This window comes from Corvus hawaiiensis, chromosome 11 (genome assembly GCF_020740725.1).
Source record: "Corvus hawaiiensis isolate bCorHaw1 chromosome 11, bCorHaw1.pri.cur, whole genome shotgun sequence".
In the NCBI taxonomy this organism is placed as follows: domain Eukaryota; kingdom Metazoa; phylum Chordata; class Aves; order Passeriformes; family Corvidae; genus Corvus; species Corvus hawaiiensis.
The window spans coordinates 14,746,253-14,771,714 of NC_063223.1; the positions used below are offsets into that span (position 1 = coordinate 14,746,253).

At 46.8% G+C, this 25,462-nt stretch overlaps 1 protein-coding gene across 1 annotated transcript; it reads left to right on the forward strand.

The window, feature by feature from the left end:
- Positions 1-155: 155 nt before the first annotated feature.
- Positions 156-19,234, forward strand: RAB7A (RAB7A, member RAS oncogene family). The gene is made up of 6 exons (XM_048315695.1): positions 156-250; positions 14,807-14,867; positions 15,956-16,082; positions 16,880-17,098; positions 17,606-17,734; positions 17,882-19,234. The coding sequence occupies exons 2-6, from the start codon at positions 14,815-14,817 to the stop codon at positions 17,975-17,977; spliced, it is 624 nt and encodes a 207-aa protein (XP_048171652.1). The 5' UTR covers positions 156-250; positions 14,807-14,814; the 3' UTR covers positions 17,978-19,234.
- The last annotated feature ends 6,228 nt before the right edge of the window (positions 19,235-25,462 follow it).

A 25,462-nucleotide genomic window follows, 5' to 3' on the forward strand; every position in this document is an offset into this window, starting at 1 on the left:
TATTTTCCCACAAACACAGAAACGGGGCCCGCACTGGGCCCGCGTCCCGCACACGGCCCGGCCTCGGCGGCCCAACATGGCGGCGGGCCCCTCGCGGTCACGTGAGGCCGGCGCGCGGTGACGTCAGGGCCTCGTGAGCGGAAGTTGTCGGGGAGGCGGAAGCGGGCGCGGGAGGCGGCGGGGCCCATTAAAGCCGACGAGGCGGGCGGGGGGCGCAGCGATCGGGGTCGGGCCGCGGCGGCAGCACCAGGTGAGTCCGGCGGCACCGCGGGGCTCGCGTGCTGTCGAGGGGGATGGGGGCGGCGGCCTCGCCCCGGGTGAGGGGAGCCGCTTGCGGCCCCTCCCCGACACCGGGGGGCCCGCGGTGGGGAGGTGGCGGGGGCGGCGCTGTCTCGGTGCTCCCGGCCGGCTCCGCACCGGGGCCCGGCTCGTTTGCCCGCCCCGAGGCGGGCCCAGGCGGTCGCGCTGCCGGCGCCGAGCTCCCTGGAGCCGGGCCCGGCACTGCCCTCGGGACAATACAGGGGGGGGTCTCCCCGGGAAGGGGCTCCTCCCCGAGGGCCTTTCCCGGGATGCGCGTTTCGCCAGGCCTTTGTGGAGCCTCCTCTGCTGAAAGGCTCGCAGAGGCCCGAGCAATGCCTCCCGGGGAGGGAGCGCATTGTCTGTGGCGTGTGGAGCTGCTGTAGCTCCTCACGAAGCCTGAAGAGGCTCCGGGGCAGCCGGTGGCCGAAGGAGGGCCGGGGCCGTGGCGGGGCGCTGGGTCGGGACGGTGAAGCGCTGCTCTGGGGGTCGGTGGGGATTGCTTTTAACATGAACCGACAGCCTCGGGAGCAATTAATCGGACCAAAGAGGCGGCCGAGGAGACTGGCAGTTATTGCGAAAGTAGCTGTTGGTGTGTGTAAAGCCTGAGTCAGTCCTAAGAAGTATTAGAGTGGATGTTAGAAGTGCTTTTGTCTGTAAGTGTATAATAAGGTAAATTAACTGATAGATGCATTATTAGTTTCCGTATATATATATGTAGATTAACAAATATGGAAATGCTTGATGGTTGTATTTAAGACAATTGCACTCCCTGTAAATAGAGGGGTTATTTTAGTAGTAAAAAGGCGGTTTTAATCTGAAGTAGGATAGGTAACTTCAGCATCAAAATGAGTATGTCTCACCTAGTAACTCCAAGCCTTTTGTTCTCAAAGCTGGAGATTTCAGCATTATCTCCTGGAAAAGTAGAAGTGTTTGCTGATAAGCAGCGCTGTTGTGGCCTGTTTATGAGGTTTTTATATGTAAACTGAGAACACATGACAGAACGAAGTCTTCCCAGCTATAAGCAAGCTGATCTTTCTTTGATACTTGCCGGCATGGAACCTTTAAAGTTTCCAGTACTTGTCACCGGTTGGCCTGTGCCTAACACTCTGTGTCCATGTAGAAATTGGGGCTGTGGGAAGTGGTGAATTCTCTTTTTAGGGGAATGGTACTTAAGTACCTATGCCACGGTGTTTGGCTGGCTGTGACTTGAAGGCTGTGGTGGTACCAGTGGTGTGTGAATAGAAGTTGCAGCCTGGCTGTGCTTCCAGTAGAACCAGGCTGCTGGAGTCGGTGTACCCTGCTCTCTCAGGAGCTGAATCTGAGGTTAAAGTGGGTGGAGTCATTTGAATATTCCTTGTTAAATAATCAAGGCTCCGTTGCTGTACTTACTCAGGAAGAACAAGTATACTTGTCTCTCCCCCTCCCCCTTGTGACTCCCGACAGCTGACTGAACACATGACTTGCCCTCCATGCACTAATGAGTGGACCCACCATGCCTGGCCTGAGTCCTCAGAATTAAAGCAGCTCTAATACTGTTAACTTTCAAGCGCTGCCTTTTTTAGTTTTGTTTTATTTGTTTTGGGTTTTTTTCCGTTTTTCTTTGTGCTGTTATATTAATGCTCTACATCTGGTGTAGAAAAGCTGTTAAGATGGGTTAATCTGACCCCTCTAAAAGGAAAACTTCTGAAATCTGATAGCAGTTTCTTGTTCTCCCAATGTGCAGTGCAAAATATAACTGATAAGATGGAAAGGAGTAACTGTGTTAAACGTTCTTCTTCCCTGTGGTGTCATGCAGTGGTCCCTGTCCTCAAACTCAAATACCCTGATCATAGTTCAGCACAGAATCACAGAATATTCCAAGTTGGAAGGGACACACAAGGATCATTGCAGTTCAATTCCTGGCTGTGTACAGGACACCTCCAACAATCCCACCATGTGCCTGAGAGTGTTGCTCAAGTGCTCTTGAGCTCTGTCAGGTGTGGGGCCATGACCACTTCCCTGGGGAGCCTGTTCCAGTGCCCAGCCACCCTTTGGGTAAAGAACTTTTTCCCTATATCCAGCCTAAACCTGCTTCAACAAAGCTTCATGCTGTTCTCTTAGTCCTGTCACTGGTCACCAGAGTGAAGAGGTGGGGAGCAGGACACCCTGAGTTGTACCTTCAAGGTGCCAAGTTAAGAATTTAAATAACTGTGTTGCAGAGTCTGCACTACAGGTATCTTGGCCCTCCTGCTAAAGCCAGGGAATCAGACTCTTTGAGTAGCACAGACATGTCACAACTGATAAATCCTTAACTGAAGTGGAGAATGTTCAAGCTCTGCTCTGAAGTGACCCGGGGAAGATACAACTTTGCTTGGTTTGCTACTCAGAATGAAAGCTTGTAAGCAGGAGGGTTACCAGATTTATTTTCTGCAGCACCTTCTTAAAGCTCGTGTTTTAAGACAATTGTGTTGGAAGGTTGTGAGAATTACCTGTTGGAGTAAATCTCTGGCAAAGCTTGTCCTTGAGGAAACATGACAATTACAATCAAACCATCTGTGCAAAACTATAAATAGCTCTGTCTCTAACATGTATGGGATTTTGGTCTGACTTCTGTGTGAAAATGAGACTAGTTTATGCAGAACTTAACATTTGGCTGTAAACAAAATTGTCTGTGCTTGATTAGGGTGTGTTTTTAAATGCTGCATCATGAGAGAGGGTTTGCAGGTACCTGGCTTGAGAATAAGGGCTATAAATAGGGCACTTGGATGTTTGCATTCTCTGAAACTGGTAGATGATGTGGGTTCACAGGTACTCACAGGCATGTCCCTGCCTCTAGAATACAGCAATTTTGTTAGTAACTGAAGTAAATTGAGCCTTTGTGAAACAAGTACAGAACCCTCACCTTGTATGTTACCAGTGTTTCCTTATGTCTTCTGGTCTTCTCCTTAGCTATGACCTGACCTACTCTGAAGTCCCTGTTACCAAGGCCTGATGGAGCTAAGATTCTCTTGCAGAGCAGTAGAGTAGTTTAAAGCTTGTTGCTTCCTTAGAAGGGAGTCCAGCTAAGACCTTAGCTAAATGCTGAACTTGGTTGGGCACTAGCATGTGCTACTTGTCTGACAGCAGTCTAGCATCCTTCAGATGCTGAAGTACTTCATTCTTGCACAGCATTGTCTTGATAATTGCAGTTCAATTGCCTGATGAGTTAGAGTTGAGTTGGCTTCCTTCTGCAGCTTCCTAAAACTATCTTTTGTAGTTGCTGTGTAACAGTCTGCCTTCAGATATAGCTGTGATCGGAGATTGTGGGGATAAAAGGGTCGCTCTCTGCAGCATCAATCCAAACACGTGCTGTGCATCTCAAAATGGAATTAGGTATGGATAATTAATGGAATGACAATAGTTAATATACCGTGCTTAGCTCTGCAGTGAGGGGCTCGATCGAAGGTCCCATTTCTCTTTAAATGCACCTTGAATAAAGCTTGCAAATGAGCGCTCAAGGTCAGGAACTGCACATGTGCTGCTCAGAAATAGCAGGCGGTGAAGGGATACCCCTGTGTCACATGGTTCCCCTCTGGCTCCCGGCTTGTTGCTTTTGCTCTCTGTTGGTGGGGATGCAGCTCTCGAGCCCAGCGTGCTGCTGCATTTTGTGCTGGCGGAGATCTGCCTTGGTGATGTCATCGCTGCTGTGAGCACTGCTCCTGCGAGGCTGCTCCTCCTCTCCGGTGCCAGCAACCAGCGCTCTGTCTGTGGGAGAGCTTTGTCAACACTGCTGTTGCTACCTCATGGTCAATGACCCTGGGGAGGGAAGCAAGCTCATCAAGGCCACTGGAGTGTGTTGATTTGCAGCTGATCTCAAATAGCCTTGACTTCCCTTACCAGGAAACCTGTTATTGGGGCCACGGCTGTCTTCACAGGGCAGTGAAGCTTCAGGAGGGGGTGCACTGCCTTTGAGATGGGATTGAAGTGTAAACCTATGGCACAGATTTCTATCTGTATGATTTAAAGGCACTTGATATAGTGAGTGATTTGCTCTTTCTTCTGTATAACCACTTAAAATGCCAATTTAAGGTGACTAATTGTGTCTCACTATACTTGCATGAGTTTCAAGCAGAAATTGTTAAATGAAATTGAGTAGATCCTCTTAATTTTTCTTGAGTCTGTCCTATATACTCTAACTTCTGTCATTTGACAGACAAGGTGGACTAGTGAAGTGGTGAACAAAAGTGGAGGCCAGCAGCTGGAGCTGCCTTTGGAGCCAACCTGCCTGGAGTACCTGGACCTTGGTTACTGGGGCTACCAGTTTATCTAACAAGTCTGTGCTGAGCCCTTGAACTCTTTCCAGCTGGAAGCAGAATCCTCTTCAAAGTAACCTGCCTGGTGCTTGTCTCCCTCAAGTGGGCTGAGTCACTCGGCTCCCAGACATGGGTAATGATATCTGGAGTCCAAACTGGCACGGTGGTGACAGTATCTCGAGCATGAGCAGTGAGATGGTTTTAGCTGAAACATGCCTAAGCCTGAACCTTTCCCCCCGCCTAACAAGATGGCATTTGCCCACAGAGTCCTCTTAATCTCACCATGCAAGTGAGGTTTTTATCAGACCTTTGTGGCACTTCATCAAGAGAATAGGTGACATGGCAAAGTATTGATGCAGGATCTATGCAAGAGGTATGAGGGTATGAAGTATGAGTGTGAAACTGAGTATCCGCAGTAGGAATTCCTTGTTAGTCACTGACTCAGCTGTCATGGCAAGCTACATGTTACACTCCCATCCTGGTACTGAAATACTTGTCCTTCCTGCTCTGCAAACCACATTAGCATAGTAAGAGGTATTGAGTGTGTGTAGGATCAAGGGTTCTGCTCACAGATCAAGGTGTAGTTCTTAGATTACAACCTGTCCCTAGAGAAAGCTTCCTCTCTAGAAGACTCTTTACTGAGAACAGGACCTCCTGGAAGGAGGAGTGAGGTTTTTGCCATTAGTGTTGGTCTGGTACTTCACTACATCTGCTAGTCTGCTAGTAGGAGCTCTCATCAGTATTTGTCCTGTCTCCTCTATCAAGCTTCTCATACTGCAGGACACACAATATTCACTCTCAGATCTGAATATCAGGTGTAAGTTACAGGATCTGGCAGACCTCCTAAGGGCTGTCATTTGACTTGGTCAAAGTCTCCTTTCAGTCTCTCGTTTCCTGCCCAGCCTCTAGGAACTGTGGCAGCCAGGAGTGGATAAACAAGGCTTGTTTACCACTGACAAGGTCGAAGATCTGTGGTTTGCTTACTACTGCAAAAGTTATCTATCTGTGTTTCTGAAACCGAAAGTATGACAGGAATGTGTGGAAACTTAGAAAGCTGTAGTCAAAACTAGAAATTAATCTGAGCACTTAAAAATACTGTCAGATATGGTAAAAATCTAACAACTCAACTGTTTGTCAGTGGCCTGGCTAACTTAGAATATTTTGAATTGGGCAGCCTTATCTTCTGGACACACAGATTAAAACTCAGCTGCCTCTGGCACTGTGCTTGTTTTATAGAAAGCAGTTAAGGGAATTGTCACTCAGGGTATAGCCTGATGTGAGAACTGTGCTGGGTTCTTGGTATTCATGTCAGGGTTACTAAAACTGTTGGGTGGCTCCACTAGCTGGGTGGCTACGTGCCAAAAGGCTGACAGACACCGCTGTATAAACTGGACTGTATGAGCACTATAGCTGTGTTCCAGTTAGTTTAAGATTTATTTTACTGATTGGAAAGCTGTCCACCAAGGAGGCCGTTGTGGTAGAGGCATCATGGAAGCTGTGCTGGTGTAGCTGCAGCACTTTGCGTAGGCAAGGCCCTTAGTCAAGACACATGGCTTGTTGCCTAGTGTCTCCCAGCAGCCAGCTATGTGCTCAACTCTCCTCCCACATCCTGAGATTGTCTCCCCCAGGGCAGAATAGGGGAAGTTGAGCTTGCTCTGATAAAGGGGGAGGGGTGTTAAAGCAAGCTTGTCTGTTCCTGTAGCAGCTTCATCCTTGGGGGAAATCTGCTGGGAACTACCTGAAGTCCTGTAGGATTCAACAGGGGAGCTGCTCCTTCCTGGAAGGTCAGGGCACAGCAATACTGGTTCTTGAATGATGACATGATTTGAGCCTCCAAGAGAAGGGTAGCAGAAGATGCTTGCTATCAGTCTGTTAGGGTATGTCTGTCCAGTCCTGGGAGAAGGATATTTTGTGGTGTAAGGGCCGTTTAGCTGCTGGAGGAAGAGGTGGACTAAAACTTCAGGACTGGAAACATCCAGCTTTCAGTGAAGCTTCTGGGTATGGCTTTCTTGCACAGCTCTCTTCCTATAGCTGAAGCCTTCTACTTCAGCAGCCCTGGCTTTCTTCCTGGGAATCCTGGTCTTGTTAGTGTGTGGCATTAGCTCCAAAAGGATCTTCCTGGACTCCTCTCCTGCCACAGCTACAGTCTCCCATACCTGCTACCTGCTGTGAAGATGATGGAAATCATCCTCAGGTTATCGAGGAGCAAAGTGATCCACCCAAGGTGGCTGCCCAGCATAGCTGGCTGCATCCCTGGGGACATTTCCTTCACTCCCTTCCCTCCACCCCTTTGGCTCAGGGTGCTTATCACCTGGAAGATCCTATGCGTGCTCCTGTGATCTTAGGCTAAGCAGCAGCCTGGGCAAAGCAGTGTTCCTGTAGACAGCAAGAAATGTCTTCCAGACCTTTCCCACTGCTCCTAAGCACACTGTTGGTCTGATTGAACATGGAGAAACATCTGCCATGGTACTGTAAGCAAAGGCATTTTCATGCTTGTTTTGCTCCCACTTGCAAACCATGTAGTCAGATCAACATGATGCCTCCTCGTGAGAAGGTGGCTGTTGTGATGTCTAAACCAGTAGAGATTAGAGATCAGTTTTTGGCACTAGAGGTGAGGTCTAGTCCTATGTAGTTTGGACTTTTCTAGCGTAGAGTCACAATTCATTATGGCAGCTTTACAGCCAAAAATCTTGTTCAGTTCCACAATTGGTATTTAAACTTTGTGCAGCATAGGACAACTCTGATCTGGAGAAATGCCAGGAGGTGTAACAGGGCTGTGAATCAGTGAGGCTTGGACTGAAGAGCTTGGCTTTGAGAACTTGGGCTTTGAGCGTGACTGATCATATGCATCAGTGCCTCTCAGAAATGCAGTGCTCTCCAAATCTCAGCCCTAGGGGAGCTACAGCTGAGCTGAGATCTCAGGCAGGGCAGACCCCTTCTCATGTGCAAGTCCTGTGATTTCATTGCAGACATGGCTCCTACCAGTGGCATTGCTTCTGCCTTCCCTGTGTTGTCTGGACTCTGGCAAGCTGGATGTTGGCATGTCCTCTTCCAGTGAGTTCTGAGTCCTTGCCCACATCAGGGATGTGTGGTAGAGCCTTCAGCTGAGGATTGAGGGGATGTCCTGAGGCAAGCTAAAACCTTACTACCACTGATAGGAGTGTCTTACCCAGCACTGTCTCTGGAGCTTCCTTGATCACACCAAGAACCTATTATGTTCAAAACTGTTCTAAAGCTTCTGTTTCCCAGCTGGGTTTTCTGCCTTTTCTCCAAGCTGCATGTTGCCCCATCATTCTCTTCCTTTAGCACAGAACTGTCTTAAGAGCATGTTACCCATGAACAGGATGCAGCAGAATATTTGTGTAGGCCTGGTGTCAGCTCCATCTGGGAGCTACTTCAGACCATGTCAGCTGGCTTTTAGCACTCACGCTGGTTTGGTGCCCATGTTGAAGCAGACAGTGAACAGAACTTGCAGCCATGTTGCTGAGCTGGTGCTGGTTCCTGAGCTTTGCTCGGTTCTAGAGCAACCGCTCCAGCGCTGGAGGCTGCAACTCCACCCTCAAAAGGAGGTGCAAACTTACTGCAGACAGCTGTAGTCTAAAAAGCCAATTCCTCTGGGATACTGAAACATGTTCTGAGGTTCTATTTTGATCTGAGCCATGTCAGTGTGCTAGCAGGCATCTAAAGCTCTAGGCTGTTCTTCAAGAAGGTGAAGCTTTTGGCATAGAGCTCTCAGATGGGGGTGGGATATACTGGACAGCATATTTACACCTGACAGCTTGCTATATAATGTTTTACACAAGGTATCAAAAATTAATTTGTAGCTGAGGCTTCCAGCTCTGTGAACAGAGGTAATTTCTGCCTCACAGGGCTGTCTGGGAAGGGTACCAACTGGACAGCAGCCTGCTCTTGGTGGAGCTGCAGTAAGTAGCAGGCAGCCGAGCTGCTCCTCTTGAGGAGGGAGTGAGGAGCTGTGCTTGAGCTTTTGGCTGGGTACCCGGAGGAGGGAATATATTGGTTAGAACAGCAACATAAATGTGTTGGGAAGAAGGAGGTGGAAATCAGTTTTGAGATGGTATTGATAGAACAGCAGCTAGAGTGTACCCTTCAGTGAAGCTGTCAGAGGAATATCTTGCCGGCTGATTTTGGTGTGGGCTCTACTTGAACTGACTGCTGCTCTGTGGTGCATCTGTGAGGCCTGAAGGCACCTCTTATTGTATGGACTGTAGGAGCCCATTGCCCTCACAAACAGCCTTTTTACAGACAGCAGTTCTTGCAAGTACTCAGCCTGAATGACAAGATGTTCCTGTTTTCTGTTTTAGACGCAAGTGTCCCCACTAAATGTGAGGCTTTCCTTGATGGTATCTTCCAGTGAGCTGGAGAAGCTGAGCTCCTAGTAGTCCTGTTATGGGAGTGGAAGGGAGTACTGTCCTGCTCGTGCAGCCTTTGTCAGTGCAAGATTCAACCTACTGTTTAACTTCCTATACTTGTGTTGTAGTCATCAATGTGAGGATGCTGGATACATGCTCTACCTGTAGAGCACCCAAGTTTGGTAAGGAAAATATGCAGGCTCTGTAGCAGTCAAAAACATCAAAGGCAGACTTATTTCTAGTTTCTTCCTTGAAGGTAGCTTGGCATCTCTTAAGCCATGTTGATATGAAATTAATAGCCCCTGCTGATTGTCCTCTGGCTACTGCTGTGCTTTTGCCCAGCTGAAAAGATAGGACTTCTGTCCTCCTTGTGGGCTGTTGTGTCACTCTCAGGAGAATGCAAGTGACACGTTAAAGGTTGGTATCTGTTGGTCTCAGATTTGTGTTGAACTGCTCAGGCAGTTACTTGTAGCTTTGTATTGGCTGGCATCGTGTTAGCAATGTCTGTGTGACTGGCTAGTGGGAACCAAGATGTTGTTGAATTGTAACTGGTAAAGCATGTTCAGCCCAGTCTGGGGCTCTACTGCAGTTGGAGTTTGAGGCTTCAGTACTAAGGGTGTCTGTACCACTTGGACATTTTGCAACCAGGAACTGTGATTCTGGTCAACTAATTGCCGTAACAGGCTATGCATTTTCTCAGGATGAGGCCTTGCTTTTCCAGAGTAGCTGAAAAATTGGAGCAAATTCGTGTATCTACTCAAAGCTTTAGCTAAACCATGGCAAGGTACAGTGTGACCAGGGGGCAAGTGGTATGTGCCAGGCTGTTTGGTGTGCTTTGCCCTCTAAAAACAGGATAAACATTTGGTGACCGTCTCATTTCAGTGGCTGAAGATCTAAGACGACATAAGCCCTTGAGGGGCCAAATATGCTAGGGAACTTGCTACTTTTGAGAGGGAACTGGTTCAGTCTGACTGAGCTGGTCCTGAATCATATTTCCAGCTTCAGTTTCCTTGAAAAAATGCAGAACCCAGTAAAGGGGGAGGGAGGGAATAAAAATAGCTCTCTGTAGTACAGAGACATAATGGTCTGCAGCCTCCCCCATGCAAGAGAACATTTAGTAGAGGTGCTGTTTCTGTGTCAAAAGTGCACTTAGCTGCATTTTGGGACACTTTTCCTGCATTTCAGGGCAGAAGGTTCTTCCAGTACACAAGGGCGGCTCTTGTCTGGTCACTGTGCTGAGTGTGTGGCAGTGTGTGGTAGCCCATAATGGAGACCTGATCTGTCCACATCAGCTTGTTCATGGTGGGTGTTTCTGCTAAAGGTCCTGTGGTATAGCGGGCTTATCAGCTCTGCTTAGCAGCCACAGCACCCAGAACAGAGCTGCAGTGCTTCTGGTTCAAATACACCTTTTTGTGGGACACCTGCTTACTCTTGTGCTGTATGCTGGGACAGGGGAGCAGAACTAGGCATCCATAAGTGCCACTCTGAGTTTAACTCTGCTCGATGCCTGCTGCCCTACCACTCTGTGCCTTGTTGGTGTGGTGTTAAATATTCCTGGCAGAGAGAGGACACAAGGCAAGAGGTGCTGTTCAACATCCTTATTTCAGTGCTGAGCTGGTTTCTGGTGGAAGGTGCAGGTGGCAGGCTGATAGCTGTAGGAACAGGGAACTCCTGGTCAAACATTCCAGCCTCTATAGACATGTTAGGATTGTGACTCAAACTGTTCAATAGCAAAGCTGAAACAGTAAAGACTGCTCAGCAACTTCAAAATTGGTATGGGTATGTTGCTGCTTAGGGAGCTGTGTCTTCCATGGAGGTGAGATTCCCCTGAGGGCTGGATGCTTTCACACTAAAACTGTCCATGAGCAACTTAGAATGTTCCTTTTGCAAGGCCTGCTTCTGTAAAGCATAGCTAATCGGAGGTCTGGTGAGCCATCAATGCAAGCTACTACTGTTCTTTGCTTGTACCAACCCAATTAATATTAAAATGCCTGCATTGTGACTTGACACATGTGAACGTCTCTAAGGAATTCTTAACCATCCACTTCTGCTTTGAGTTAAAGCAGCTGTCTTAATATAGCAAGGGAAAGGATAGTTGTACTCTGAAGCAACAATTAGAGAAACCTAATTAGACTTGGCATAGGCTTTATTTGCTCTTGCATTTGAGCTGTAGTGCTATGAAGCTTCATAGGATGGGTTTTGACTCCTTCAGATCAGCTAAGCCAGTAACACTTGCAGGTCAGGTGTTAGGGATTTTCCCTTGCTGCTCCCACAGGTGAGCCTTAAAGGTAATAACAGTATTGTGGGAGAGAGCGTGCTATACCAGCTTAATTTTCTGAGGGTCAGCATATTTGTAATGGCTTGTTTGCTTAGAGGATAGGCATTAAAAATGGAGTGGAAGGACTCCTCTCCTGTTTTAGAGACAGCTGTGTCATTCCTTTGGCACTAGTTAAGCCAGGAGGAGGAATGATGCTGACTGGTCTCCTGGCTGATGTGGAGTGTCTGGTGGCTCCTGAGCAGGGCTGGCTGGGTGTGCTGCTGTAGGCTGTGTTCTGAGCAGTCATGCAGATGACCTCACTCCAAAAGATTTCATGCAGTGTGAAACAGAGTTGATGTCTTGAATCAAATCTTAACGAACAGGTTTTTCTTCATGATATCTCTGAAAAAGGAGGTGTTGTTCAGAAGTGCTCCCAGAAGTGGACACAAGCCCCATGTGAGCTCTCACACTCACATCTGAAGGATGTGTGCCTCAAGAGGGTACTGCTCTGGAGTAATTGTGTCAAATACCAGAGAGCAAGACAAGCTGCATTATATAGTGCAAAATAGTGCTGAGTCAGTGGGACCGCAGCCTATCTCAAGTCAACCAGTTTCTGCATGACTTGAAGATGTGTTTCCTTGTTGTACTAAGCAAGGAATAACTCTGAAGCGTTCATCTGTTTATACCTGCAGTGAGAAGATTATTAAGAGGGCTTTGCCCATCAACTGGCTGGGCTTCAAGGCAGCATCAGTCAGGGCTGGTAGAACACGGGTGTGAGTCTGGTCGGTGTCCACTGCTGGTCCCTGGCAGGGCTGGAGTTCCTCACTGTCTCATGGCCCATACCAAATACGAAGCTGCAGCAGCTCCTCCTGTGCTGTGGCTCACATCCGTTGCCTCACCTGGGATGGAAGCCGAGGTTCTCACCTGACTGGTGCTGATGGGGCAGTGACAGCCCTTCACACTGCTGGGTAGCCTGTCAGCTATGACAAGAAGGCAGTGTCAGCTCTGACTCAGCCTGGCTTCCTATGTCTGCAGGTGGCTGCACAGCTGAGTTACTTCCAAGGCAATGAATCTTGACAGAGCAGTTTTCCCTCCCCTCATAGTGGGACTTCAGGCTATGTTGAACTTGGGAGATAAGCATCCAGTGTGATTTAGTGTTGCAATTTAGGGCTCTGCAAATCCCTCCCTAAGCATGAGAACTAATGCCAGCTTGTCCAAAGCTGCTTCAAATACCAGGAGTCAGTGAGCTGCAGCAGCAAGTGATACTGGAAACACTCAGAGGAAAATAGAAGCAGTTCCCAGAAGCATGCTGAGTTCTGGCACAGCCACTTCTGGGTGAGTTGTTTTCCTCTGTCCTGAGGAAATCAGGTGACTTGCACTGGACCTGAACCTATGCAGATGTTCTTCATGACAGTTCAGTGTACACAGCTGTCTTTAAGCAGTTTTAAAGCTCTGTGCACTTGCTTCTTGCTCCATCTGGGCTGCTTGTGCTGCAAAAGTCTCTGGCTTGGTTGGCAAAAGTGTCACTTGTTACATGCTTTGCAAATGCAGGAGATGCAGACTGCTTGAAGGAGCTTCTGTGGCCTGTTCTCCCCATGGCTATAGGAGAGACAAGCTATGGTGTGTGGATCTTGGCAAGAGCAGAAGCAGAACTAAATGTTGGTGTTGTTGACAGCTTTCAGCTGGTTCTATCTCGGTGAGCATAGCTGGGCTGCCAGTTGGATCAGTGAACTATGCAGTCCACTGGAAAAAGAGAGGTGTTTGCAGGAGAAATTGTCCTGCACATGCTCTCTGGCATCTGCTAACACCCATCTAAGGGTAGCATGAGCCCTGTTGGTGACCTGTCACTGCTGCTCACACCACAGCCCCTGGCTGTTATCTCCTTAGCACTGAGCCCTGTTTAGATGCATCTCAAGGATCTCATGAGTTTATGGAGGAAAAAACCCAGAAGGGCCAAAGACCAGCTAGCACTTATCTGGCTTCTGCTGTAAAAGGCAATAAAAAGTGTTTTTATACATTAGCGACAAAAGGAGAGCTAAGGGGAATGAATCCACATCCTTTATTGGATGTGGAGGGAAACATAGTGACAAAGGATGAGGAAAAGGTCTGCTACATGACTTAGACACAAACTCAAGACTCTGTGGGTGGATGCTGAGGGAACTGGTAGAAGTGCTCCCTGGGCCCCTTTCAATCCAGGTGGTCTAGGTCAATGGTGGAATCACCATTCCTGGAGGTGTTTAAAAGTCATGTAGTTGTGGCACTGAGGGACATGGGTTAGTGGTGGCTTGGCAGTGCTGGGTTAATGGTTGAACCCACTGGATGATCCTAGAGGCCTTTTCCAACCCTGTGACTGTGAGCTGGGTGCAGTCCAGCAAGGTGTAGCTGTAGGTGCATCACTACTACAGTGGCTGCAGGGGTGCTCCTTCAGCTTCTGCAGTATTCACTGGCAGCAAAGGCTAAAGCACTTCATGTCTTCTAACCCTCAAAGCTTGAGATTATTAAGATCTTTTGGAACTGGACTGCATCTAGTAAGAGGGCTTTTACAGCTTGGAGCCTCCTGTAGTAGTGGGGTGAAGTGAGTGCAGTTATCTAGCACCTTAGGCTGTTGTGTATGCCAGGAAGCACATAGGATCAAGCTGCTTGGAAGACATAAATCCCTGCTGTAGAAGCAAAGGCCTCCTTAGCTGTGAAAATCAGGAATAGCTCCTGAAGAGTAGGAGTTGTGTGCTGCAATGAATGTGGTGTAGCAAGATGGGAATTTTAGGGTAAGCAAGTCCATAAATAAGGGTTTAATACCAAAGCCTGTTTTCAAGGATCTTTGAAGTCAAGTAGCACAGCTGTAACTCATCATCTAACGGAGTAGATGACCATCAGTAGGTTGAATGTTGACGTTTGTCACTGTAACCTTATTACACCAAAGCTGAGGTGGCAGTAGTCAGCCTCCTGTGCCCTCAGAGAAGCCACAGAGTCTGGTAGCAGTTTGCTTTGTAAGCCAGCTGCCCTGTGTGGCTGTTGCAGCTGCTTCAACCACAGCACATCCTTGGGATTCAGTACTTTCACAAAGCACAGCTGCTAGAGAAAGCTACCACTTATCCAAGCTCATGATGGAGGAAATGTTTCTCTTTTTTTGTTCCATATATTTTGCTAGGAAACTACTGAACAGCACAAAAAAGCTTGCGTGGTATTAAACACTTGCCTGCTTACCTCTCACTTTGTGGCATGTGTAAGAATTATTAGCCTATGGTGGGAGCTGGTATGATTTACTGCACTGCCTCAAGTCAAGGGAGATGGCCTGTGCCAGTATATCTACCAAAAGGCCTGGAAATAGGATTCAGAAGGGTCTTGGTAAAGGACAGGCACTCAGCTCATCTCCCTCTTGGTATTAAATTGCCACTACTGGTCTGACATGGGCCAGCCTGTACAGTGGGCAGACACCTGGTTAGTGCTGAGTGTAGCCTTGAATTGGAGTCTGGTTTCAGGAGTGCTGGGCCCTGCCTGTTGCTGGCTCCTTGCTGGGAGTCAGGTTTCTCAGACTCTAAACTTGCTGCTTGCTTTCTTGAGGAATGACATAACTAATGCTTTGTGATGGGATTGTTCTTCCTTTCTAGTGTGAAAGATGACGTCTAGGAAGAAAGTGTTACTGAAAGTCATCATCCTTGGAGACTCTGGGTAAGTGGAAGAGCCTTTAAGATGCTAATCTGTATCTGGCTAGAGCAGTGCTCTTGACTAGTGGGAGCCTGGGTGCACTGTAAGAAATCAGCAGTGCTGGGAGGAGAGATTTTACAGCCCCTGATAGCTGTGTTACCTCACAGGTCTAAGAACTCTTCACTGCCCTCTGTCCTGAATGTGTCCCTGTAGTCTAGTGTCTTGAAGTCCTGCCACAATATTAAATGGGGAAAGTATGGTGGGCAGACCACTGGAGTAGCAGAATTTAATAGCTTTCTGCAAGGAGGACATGTGCTGTTGGAATGTGTGTTTCACTTAAAAAATCTTCTAAAAAATAAAAACCACAAAAAACCACTAGTAAGCGTTCTTAGGTGACTTCTTAAAACTGTCAGAGACATAGTCTGTACCAAGCCATCTGCTTTGCTTCTCTGGGCTGGCTGGAGCCTGCCCCTTGCAGTGAAAGGCTTTGCTCTGTGCTCTCAGCAAGGAGTCTGCTCTGCTGTCACAGGTTACTTGCTGTGTGGGCTGTAACCTGATTCCCATGACATAAGGCTTATTTATACCACTGTCCCCAGCAAGCTGTTGTTCAGGGAGTGTTTCTCAGCCACACAGAGGGCATGTGAGCCTCTAAGCTTGCTCTCTGGGGAGGATCTCCACCTCTGGGTGCCTAGCAGATGTGTCTGTGAGCTGTTGCCATCTGAGATTGTCTGTTTTCCCTCCTCCTCCTCCTGCAGAGGCTGAAGATTACTGTTTGTGATGGGTTTCTCTGAAGCATTTCATCTTCCAAAATTGCCTTTATGATCATAATGTCTGCTCCTTACCAAGGATCAGACTAGTGATGGGGGAGCAAGGTTTCTCAGGATGTAATCCTTTGTATCCTTGGGTAGCTAATGCTCCTACTCAGCTGGTGCCTCAACATCTCTTGGTGTGCAGGCCCCTTCTTGCAGAAGTGGGTGCTTCTTCCCTGGTTGAAAGGGCAGGAGGTTATGGAAAGAAAGTGAAGGGCACTGGAATGTTCTCTTCAGGGTGGTTAACTCAAACATTGTTGTAGAAACAGCCTACCAAGTCTTTCTTTTTGTGTTCCTGTGCAGGGTGGGAAAGACATCACTCATGAACCAGTATGTGAACAAGAAATTCAGTAACCAGTACAAGGCTACGATAGGTGCAGACTTCCTGACAAAAGAGGTGATGGTGGATGACAGGCTAGTGACAATGCAGGTAAGGAGGGACTCTGCTCCCTGCTGCAAGGGGTGCCTTCACCCCACTTGTGTGGAAGCATCTGCCCTGCTGCAGCCCACAGTGGTGTAGGGGTCAGAGTACTGGGTGTGAATCTTGTTGACACTGAAATTGTTAGACATAAGTGCTTCTGGCCTTCTCTACAAATTTTTGCCTGGGCTGAACAAGGGAAGGCAAAGATTAATCTGGGTTCAGCCAAGAGCAGCTTTGCTAGGCCCTGTTTAAAAAGCTGCATTTGGTACTGTCAGTAAACTAGATCTTTTAGAAATATTCACTTTCCTAGGGTTCAAGAACTGGAAAGGGCTGGGAAAGGACTCCCTAGGTCAACCACTTGTGTTGCCCCAAGTCCTATGGGTGTGGTGTTAACCTGCCAGCCTGCTTATGTCTCTGGTATCTGAAGCTTTCATCTCTCCATGGTGAAACTGACTGCAAGGCAGCAAAAGCTGCAGCCATCAGAGAGTTGTTTGGACTCTGCTGGTACCCAGTGTGTCCAAGCACTTCAGGCAGGTCACCTGCTGACTCTAATACCCATGTCCTGCTTGCCCAGAACAAGGATATGTCCTCGGCTGAGGCTGAACACAAAAAGGGTCAACTATCTTTAGAAGGTGTTTCTGGCTCTTGATGCTTAGTGCCTACAGAAATTCCCAAGCCTTCAGGTGCTGCTATCTGCCTAGCTGGGGACTACATATGCCTGGTGGGGAGTTTTGGAATTAATGCCCTAATTGCAGACTGACTGTGTCAGAGCAGAGCTGGCTTATCTGCCCTGTCTTTTGCTCCAGATATGGGATACAGCAGGCCAAGAACGGTTTCAGTCTCTGGGAGTTGCCTTCTACAGGGGAGCAGACTGCTGTGTGCTGGTGTTTGATGTCACGGCCCCCAACACATTCAAAACCCTAGACAGCTGGAGGGACGAATTCCTCATTCAGGCCAGTCCAAGGGATCCTGAGAACTTTCCTTTTGTTGTGCTGGGAAACAAGATTGACCTAGAAAACAGACAAGTGAGTACTGGGCCTTGGTAACCTCCTCTTGAGAAATTGCTGGAGTGGGAAACCTTGTAGGAACCACGGGAGGGTTATCTGAGAAATGGGAGTGGGAGGTGCCTGAGAGTGGCTCAGATGTTGTCTGCCACCAGAGAAGGGTTTCTTGTGCCTGGAGAGGTCAGACCCCTGTGCACAGCATGCTCCTGCCCACTGGTGGAAGGATTGCAGCAGCTTCCTGGGGAGGTGCGGGCAGAGGAGCTGTTTCTCCTCCCCCAGATGTGCTGATGCTCCTATAGGAGCAAGCCAGTGCTCTGTGCTTTCATCTCCCTGGGGCATGGTGCTCCTTGCCCTGGGACTGGGTCTGTCTGGTGGTGGGCAGTGGTCTCCTATATTCTGTATCAAGGCTGCAGCTTTGATGAGGTCAGAGCTGCTCAGGTTGGTTATGAGGTGTCTTTGGCCTTGCTCTGAAAATAAAACCCCTCCCTGCATAGCAGAAGGTCGTGATGCTGCTCTCTGTCCACCCAGGTCACCACAAAACGGGCACAAGCCTGGTGCTACAGTAAAAACAACATCCCCTACTTTGAAACCAGTGCCAAGGAGGCCATTAACGTGGAACAAGCTTTCCAGACGATTGCACGAAATGCACTTAAACAGGTAGGGAGGGGGCCAGTGTGCAGCCCTGTGCTGGTGCTGTGGGCAGCCTGGGGTTCACCCCCAGCCTGCCCTAGCCAAGAGCAGCTCCTTGCATGCTGGGAACTGTCTGCAGAGCTGTGGCATTAACTCCTCCTTCTCTCCCACTAGGAAACCGAAGTGGAGCTTTACAATGAATTCCCTGAACCCATCAAACTAGACAAGACTGACCGAGCGAAGGCTTCTGCGGAGAGCTGCAGCTGCTGAGGGGAGAGGGAGGGGTTGAGCACAGTCCTTCACAAATGAATATCACACTTAGGCCTTCAAACACATAGCCCCTCTTCTGTGTTTAAAATGAAATTTAAAAAAAAAAAAATTGCATCTCCAGCTGCCAAAATCCACCCATCTCCCATGAGCATCTGAGTCCTGCACTTCAGAGCTCATGTCCCTACACCATCCACATCACACTTCATGGTAACAGACCTTTCTCTTAGTTTAAAATGGAAACTCTTATGTCTGTTTGGAACTGAATCTAATTCCGGGTGTCCAATGGAGAGAAACTGTTTACAGGTAATCTGTGTAACAAGTTACATACATTTTTAACTGTCTCGTGTTTTCCCCTGTGAAGGCTGCAACTGGAAAGGCTGATTACCCATAGTTCATTGCAAGCTCAGCACTCAGTCTGACTAGGTTGAGTTTTGTATGTATCTCTGTTAATGCTTGTTACTTTTAACTAATCAGATCTTTTTACAGTATCCATGTATTATGTAATGCTTCTTTAGGAAAAATCTTATAGTACATGTTAATATATGCAACCAATTAAAAATGTATAAATTAGTGTAAAATTCCTGAATTACATGTTCAAGTACTGAAACACAGGTTGTGTAGAAAGTGAGGAGGACACTTGTGACCTGCAGTGTGCTAGCAACGCAGAGTCCAGATAGAGGAGGTATTCTGTACAGTAGAGATGAACCTATGTAAGCCTTCTTGTTTTGAGGCCAAAAAGGCTTCATCTTCTGGAAAAATCTGTCTGGCTTCCTTGTATCTAAATTCTCAGATTTGCATAACAGCATTGATATGCACACTGGATTATTGGATTTAAAATTAAATACGGCTATGAAATGACCTCATTTGTTCACCTCCCCTACTGCTTAACTCCTAACATCCTGGAGCGAGCGTGAGGAGCTGGAGCTGAGGTGTCCCTGTGGCTCTTTGTGCTGTGGAAGGAGCTCTTCTCCCACCTGGGGCGTGGTAGCTGTTTCTTGATGAATGACCTGGACTACAAATCTTCCCTTTCTTCTTACTGACTGCTAATCTGGATTTTTGGTATGGAAAAACTTGGCAATCTAGTCCCTTTCCTCTCTTCCTTTCTTCCTGGTATTTGTTCTTGCGTTTGTAGCTTGCTTAAATGGAGCCCTTCTACCTGTTTTCCAGAGGTCTACATTCTAGTACGTAGGGTGAGCTCTTATGTAAAGAGACAAACATGATGCCAATAAACTTAACAAGAACAAACCTTCTTGTTTATTCCTGTTTCTGACTCTCTTTTTTTTCCTCCACTAACATGCTTTCTTTCCTCTGTTCAGTCACCATTCCAGCAAGCCAATGCCTGCTATAACTGAAGGACATTTGTGCTTCTTCCTCACTATAAAGTTTGTGTCTTCCAGATTGCTTTTTGAGAGTGGGGTGAGCTGTCCCTGCTTGCTTGGCTGGGGCACTGCTAGAGAGTTACCCCTCTGCTTCTCTGGAAGCTGCTTGCAGGGACAGGAATGGTGCTGGATCAGATCCCTCAGTGAGCACAGTCCTTCGGCCGTGCTCTGGGCATGTCCTGGACAGCCTTTGTTTTTTGGGACAGGCTCTTAAAGCTCTTGCTGCCCTCCCCTGGGAGGGGTTGTGTGAGAAGAACAGGCTCAGCCCTTCCTGCTTACCAGCAAGGCTGGCCTGGGGTTCGTTGGAGTGAGCCTTGGTCCAGCCTAGTCAAAGTTAAGCCTGGAATTTCTAGATGATGGGCATGACCCTCTGCTTGCACTCACCAAGGCTGAGCTGACAACTGTACCCAGAGGAAGGTGGAAAACAGAGTTTATAGAAATGAGGGCAGTTATTTCAAGAGCTTTCTAACAGGTCTTTGTGCTCCATATCCTATTTTATGGTGCTGTCCTATCACGCTTTTCTCACTTGACTGCGCTTTTGCTGTCCACATCAGTCTCAAATAACTGCACTCACAATGTGTCCTGGTGGGACCACTTTTCTATCTACATTCTTTTTGAAAGACTTGGACCTTCTGCTCCTATCCATTTAAAGCATTGCTCTGCACTTGTTTTCTGTGGACACAGCTGTGGTGTGGGGAAAGCCAAGCTGGGGGAGGGGGGAACAATAACCCTGAAGTTTTGGGAAAAGGGGATGGTCTGAACTTTGCAGCCTTCTGCCTGCTTTGGCCCTGGGTGGTGGAGCTGAGGCTGTAAGGGCTGTGGCTGAGCCCTCAAGAGACCCTGTGTTTAATGTTTTTCCAGTCAGATAAACTGGCAATAACCCAAGGCAGAGGGAGAGTGCTCCAGATGGGGTAGGACAGCTGTGGGGCTCCTTGCTACAGGATGTGATGGATGCTAAAGGGGAGGGGAGGTTTCCATTTGCCACCTACAGATCAGTGTTTTTACAGGTGGGAATACACACAAGTGTACAAAAACCAGTGCAGAAGGCAAGCAGCATGGGAATTGGTGCCTTGCTGTTACACTCAGGGGTGGTGGTGTCACAGATGGGGACTGGTGTTCTGCAGGAATCACTGTGGTCTGGAGAAGCTGGCTGGGCTGACTGTTGCTGCAGGGAACACACATGCTTAAAACCACTCCCTGCACCACTGGAGCCTCATGGCTTTTACTTCTCTGATGACCTCTGTTGCTGGTGCAATAAGGAGGGTGCAAGGGGATCTTACTGCTGAGCGAATCCCAGAGGAAACCCAGCCCTGGAAGAGGCTGGGGCGTTCAGCTGGTTCATGGAGGCAGCTGAGCTCAGGCCTGGTTTTGCTCTTTGCCGAGGTCCTGGCAGGACAAGAGGGAAAGACCTGAAGAAGGAGCCTAGCTGGGCGAGGGGAGGGGGTCGGTTCCCGAGTCCACCGTACCGGCGTGTAACAGGAAAAGCTCCAGCCAGCTCAGGCTTGGTGAAGGGGATGAACCCGAGTGAGGTTGCGGCAGGGCAGGTGGGTGTGGGGCCTGGCGGCGGCGGCTGCTCCCAGCAGGGCTGGAGCTGCTCGAAGGCAGCTGTGTTGTGCGAGGTGCAAATATGAAAGCTGGGGAATCACACAACCCCATCTGTGCTGCAGGGGCTGCGTGGAGGGAGCAGCGTCAAAGGAATTCCAGGCCGAGCACCAGCGCTGGCACGTGGAGAGCGGCACGGAGACGCCAAGCTGCGAAGCCCGGGGCAGGAAAACTGCACGCCTTGGCCGTGGCGCCTGGCTGGGCTTTGGGGGCCGGACGTGTCCTGCACTGCAGCCTGCCCTGACCCCGCAGCAGGAGCCCCCCTGCCAGCCCAGGGCCCGCTGCCGCAGCCACCGCGGCGGGCTCGGTGCCAGCCCCAGCCCCGCACACCTGGAGCCCCAAACGGCTGCTCCGCCGCAGCCCCAGGCCAGGTGTGCAGGGACCCCCGCCCGCACAGAGCCCGGGGGAAACGTGCCATACAAACACAAAAACATGCTCGGGTTTCTGTAGGTACACCAAATGTTTTTAGGCAAACAAGGGTGTGTTTGCTGTTTACATTCTCAAGCACATTTACACCAGCAGGAATGTGTGTGTGTGTGTGTATTTATTCATCAGGACACATCTTCTGGAGAGCAAATCAGCAGGGAAGCAGGAGAGCACAAAGAAGCACAGGCACGGAGTTGTGCCTGTGTGAATTGCTGTATTACACAGGCAAATCTCCCCAGGCTCAGAGACAGAGCACGAGTCAGTTACAGGTTTCTATTTACGAGACACACGTGGTTGCAGCCTTACCCATGTATACACATGAAGCATGAAGTATTTCTTTCTTCTTATATACACTCAGAGGAGGAGAAAAAATTATCTCACACATAGATCTGACTACACCCATATATACTTTATTTATATAAGAAAATCTAAATGTGAATTACATGGATATACACATATACAAAGGTGTGTATGCCCATGTATTAGTTACTGCCCCCATACATGGAGAGACAGAGATGATCACACACATTCAGATGCATTTTAAATTATCTTATACATATATGCTTGTATTTTTGTGGGTGTGGGTTTTTTCTCTTTGTCTACACACAGAGATTTTTCTTACTATTTATACACTTCTCTGAGTGTATTTCATACATATTTAAATATTTTATATAGTTGTATATTATTTTTTTATTTCTATCTGGTTTTTATATAAAAGGGTCATTTACATGCAGCTCTATGTGTGTAGTTTAGCTATTTTTATATTTCTTTGAGAAAGAGAGGAGGGGGAGGAAGAGAAAAAGAGTGAAAGAAAATACAGACACATAAATATCTAAATAAATTGGATGTAGAGATGGATATGGGTATATTTGTGTTCGAGTTGGGAGGGGGAATGACTGGCTCCCTTGTACTTGCTCTTCATAAACACACATGCATGCAGACAGAGAATATATGTCTAGATCAATACATGCACACACACACACTGTATATGCATCCCAGATACCATACATGGGGGCAGAAGAGAAGGTGGGAAAGGCCAAAGCCTCACACACACAGATACCCCACATGCACTTTTACAGGGCGAGGGATGTGATGGGGATATTTTTTACCATGCTCTGTGTAGGTCTTTCTCTCCCTCTTGGGGGGAAAAGGAAAAGACGGGAAGAACGGCAGAAAATAGACACATGCACAATTAGTTACATGTGTAATTAAATGTTTAAATAAAGTGTGTGTGGCTGGAGATCTGAGGAATGCTCTGTCTGTATGTGAATAGTGCATGTATGCTTCATATATGTATATATGCACGTGTGTGTGTGTAGCAAGAGAAAGACTGAGCAGCTCACAATCTCACTGTACGTATATATGTATATATGTGCATGCGGGGAGAGAAAGGGCATTGTGTGCCTTTAGGGATACAGTGTGTGCATGTGAATATCTCTAATTGTATATGTAATAATAGAATATATTCATATGGATGTGGACATACAGCAAAAGATATTGTGTGCTGGTATGAACACTTGGCGAGTGTATATTTATATTTATATTTATATTTATATTCACACACATACATGCAGAGAGAGGTGAATGAAGAGGTCACTCTTTCTCCCCTCCATACACAGTATATATGCATATATGTGTGTATATTTATAGAAAGAGAGAAGTGTGTGTGTGAGAACAACTCTATGTAGATGCATATGTACCTATGTGTGGGTATATGTATATAAATATATATATTTCTGGTGAACTTGTATGCAAAGAGCTCTCATCCCTTTCTAAGCACATATCTATGTATATACATGTGGTGAGAGAATTATGCACATTTCTGAACAGCTCACATGTTCTTGCTCTGTATATATATATATATATATATATATATGAGTGCAAACAGTGCTTTCTCCAGTTATGTATGTATACATGCTTATATAAAGAGAATTCTCTGTGTGAACAGTTTATATATATACACAAATATATGTATGTATATAGGTTTATCTATTACCAAAAAAAGCATTTTGTGTGTGAGAACATACGTATACACATACAGAGAGAATATACATGTCAGAGAGTACTGTATGTGAGAACAGTTCTCTGAACAGCTGTTTCAGTGTGTGTATATATGCACTTCTATAAATATACAAATAGTCTATATAATATATAAATATAATACTTTGTATATTATATATACCATACCTGCTACCTCATCCCCCCAGTATCCATGTATATATGTATATACATGTATGGAGCATGTGCACGTGTCTGTAGCAAGAGAGAGTTGTGTAATTGCATGAATGAACAACTGTCTCTCTGTATATATGCATGTATATAAATATGTATATCTGTGTGCATATATAGGAAGAGAACTGTGAGGGTTAACAGCTCTGTAAGTATAACAGCTCTTTAAGTATCCCTATATCTGTAGGGAGAGAAGTGCATGTGAGAGGAAAGCAGGCTCTCTGTATGTACAGCATATATGAGTGTGTTTATATGCATACATATGTATTCATGTAGAAAGAGAGAGGAGTATCATGTGTGAAAACAGCTCACTAACTGTACATATGTATGTGTACAATGCAGAGAAAATAGTGTTTCTGTGTAAACAGGATGTGCTTTAATTATGTAGGGATATATGGACATATAGAGTGAGAACTGTGCATGAACAATCTGTATATACATGTATATATGCATCTATATATTCATATGTAAGGCAAGAGAGAGTACTGTGTGTGAGAATGGCTCTTACTATCTCTACCCATGCGTGTGCATACAGAGAGAGATTGTATCAACATACACACATAGATATGCATGTATTTATGCATCCCAGAGAATATAGATGGGGGGGGAGGAGGGCGAAGAGAGTCATGGAAGCTGTGTTTGTGTGTATGAATTGTTCTCATGCATTTTGTTATTTATATATGTCTAAATATATGGCAAGAGGGAGAATGTGTGTGAACAGACCACTGTTAGTGTGAACTATTCACAGACTGTTGCTGTGTGAGCAGCTGTGTGTGTGTGTAAGAATGTGTGCATTTATTTATATATAACGAGAGAATTGTGTGTGAACAGCTCTCTCCTTAATTATACATGTATGTATAAATACGTAGAGAGAGAAATATATGAGAGAACAGCTCTATCTACACATAGAAGTGTATATATATACGTGTCACAACAGAATCTGTGTTTCAACAGCTCTCTTTCCAAATAAATGTTTGTATACCCATGTACTGAGCAAATTACGTGTGTGAACAGCTCTCTACCCTCTCTGTATACACATGTATATATGTGTGTATAGCAAGAGAACTGTGTGTGTGGACAACTCTCCCCTAACTTTATATATTCTGTGAAAATTACATGTGAACAGAAAATTAAGTGTGAACAACTGAGTATATAAGAGTACAAATGTATATATGCATATATATGTATCTATACAGGAAGAGAAAGGACTGTCGTGTGAAAACAGCTCAGTATATAGGTGTATATATATGCGTATCTATGAACAGAGAACAAGGTGTGTAAGCAATGCTCTCTCTAATTGTATTTGTATAAATTCATATGTGTGTGAACACTCTCTGTACACGTGTCTTTACAAAGCCAGTCCTCTGTGTGTGAGAAAAACTCTTGCTCTCTACAATGTATCTCACACAGAGAAAGAATTATACAGAGATTACACAATTATATAGGGCAGGGAGAGAGAGAGTGATAGAAAATGTGTGTGTGAGAGACAATAGCTCTTGCTCTTTTCCTCAAGTATATATGCACATGTACCTATAGACAGCAAGAGAGAATAATGTGTGTGAACAGCTCTCACTCACTGTGTCTGTGTCTCCGGGCATATAGGGATGTACATAGTGAGAGAGAGTAGTGTGCATGTATTTGTGTGTGCATACAGAGAGGTCAGGAGAGAAGAGCATGAGAGCTTATCCCCATATCAATATATATTGCATACATTATGCATATGTCTCTGTGTGTGTGCATAGTGAGGATGTTTGAACAGCACGCTCACTCGCTCATCCCCCGTTTCTATATATGCCAATATGTGTGTATATATAGCAAGAGAGAACTGCCTCTGAACCTGTCACACTCT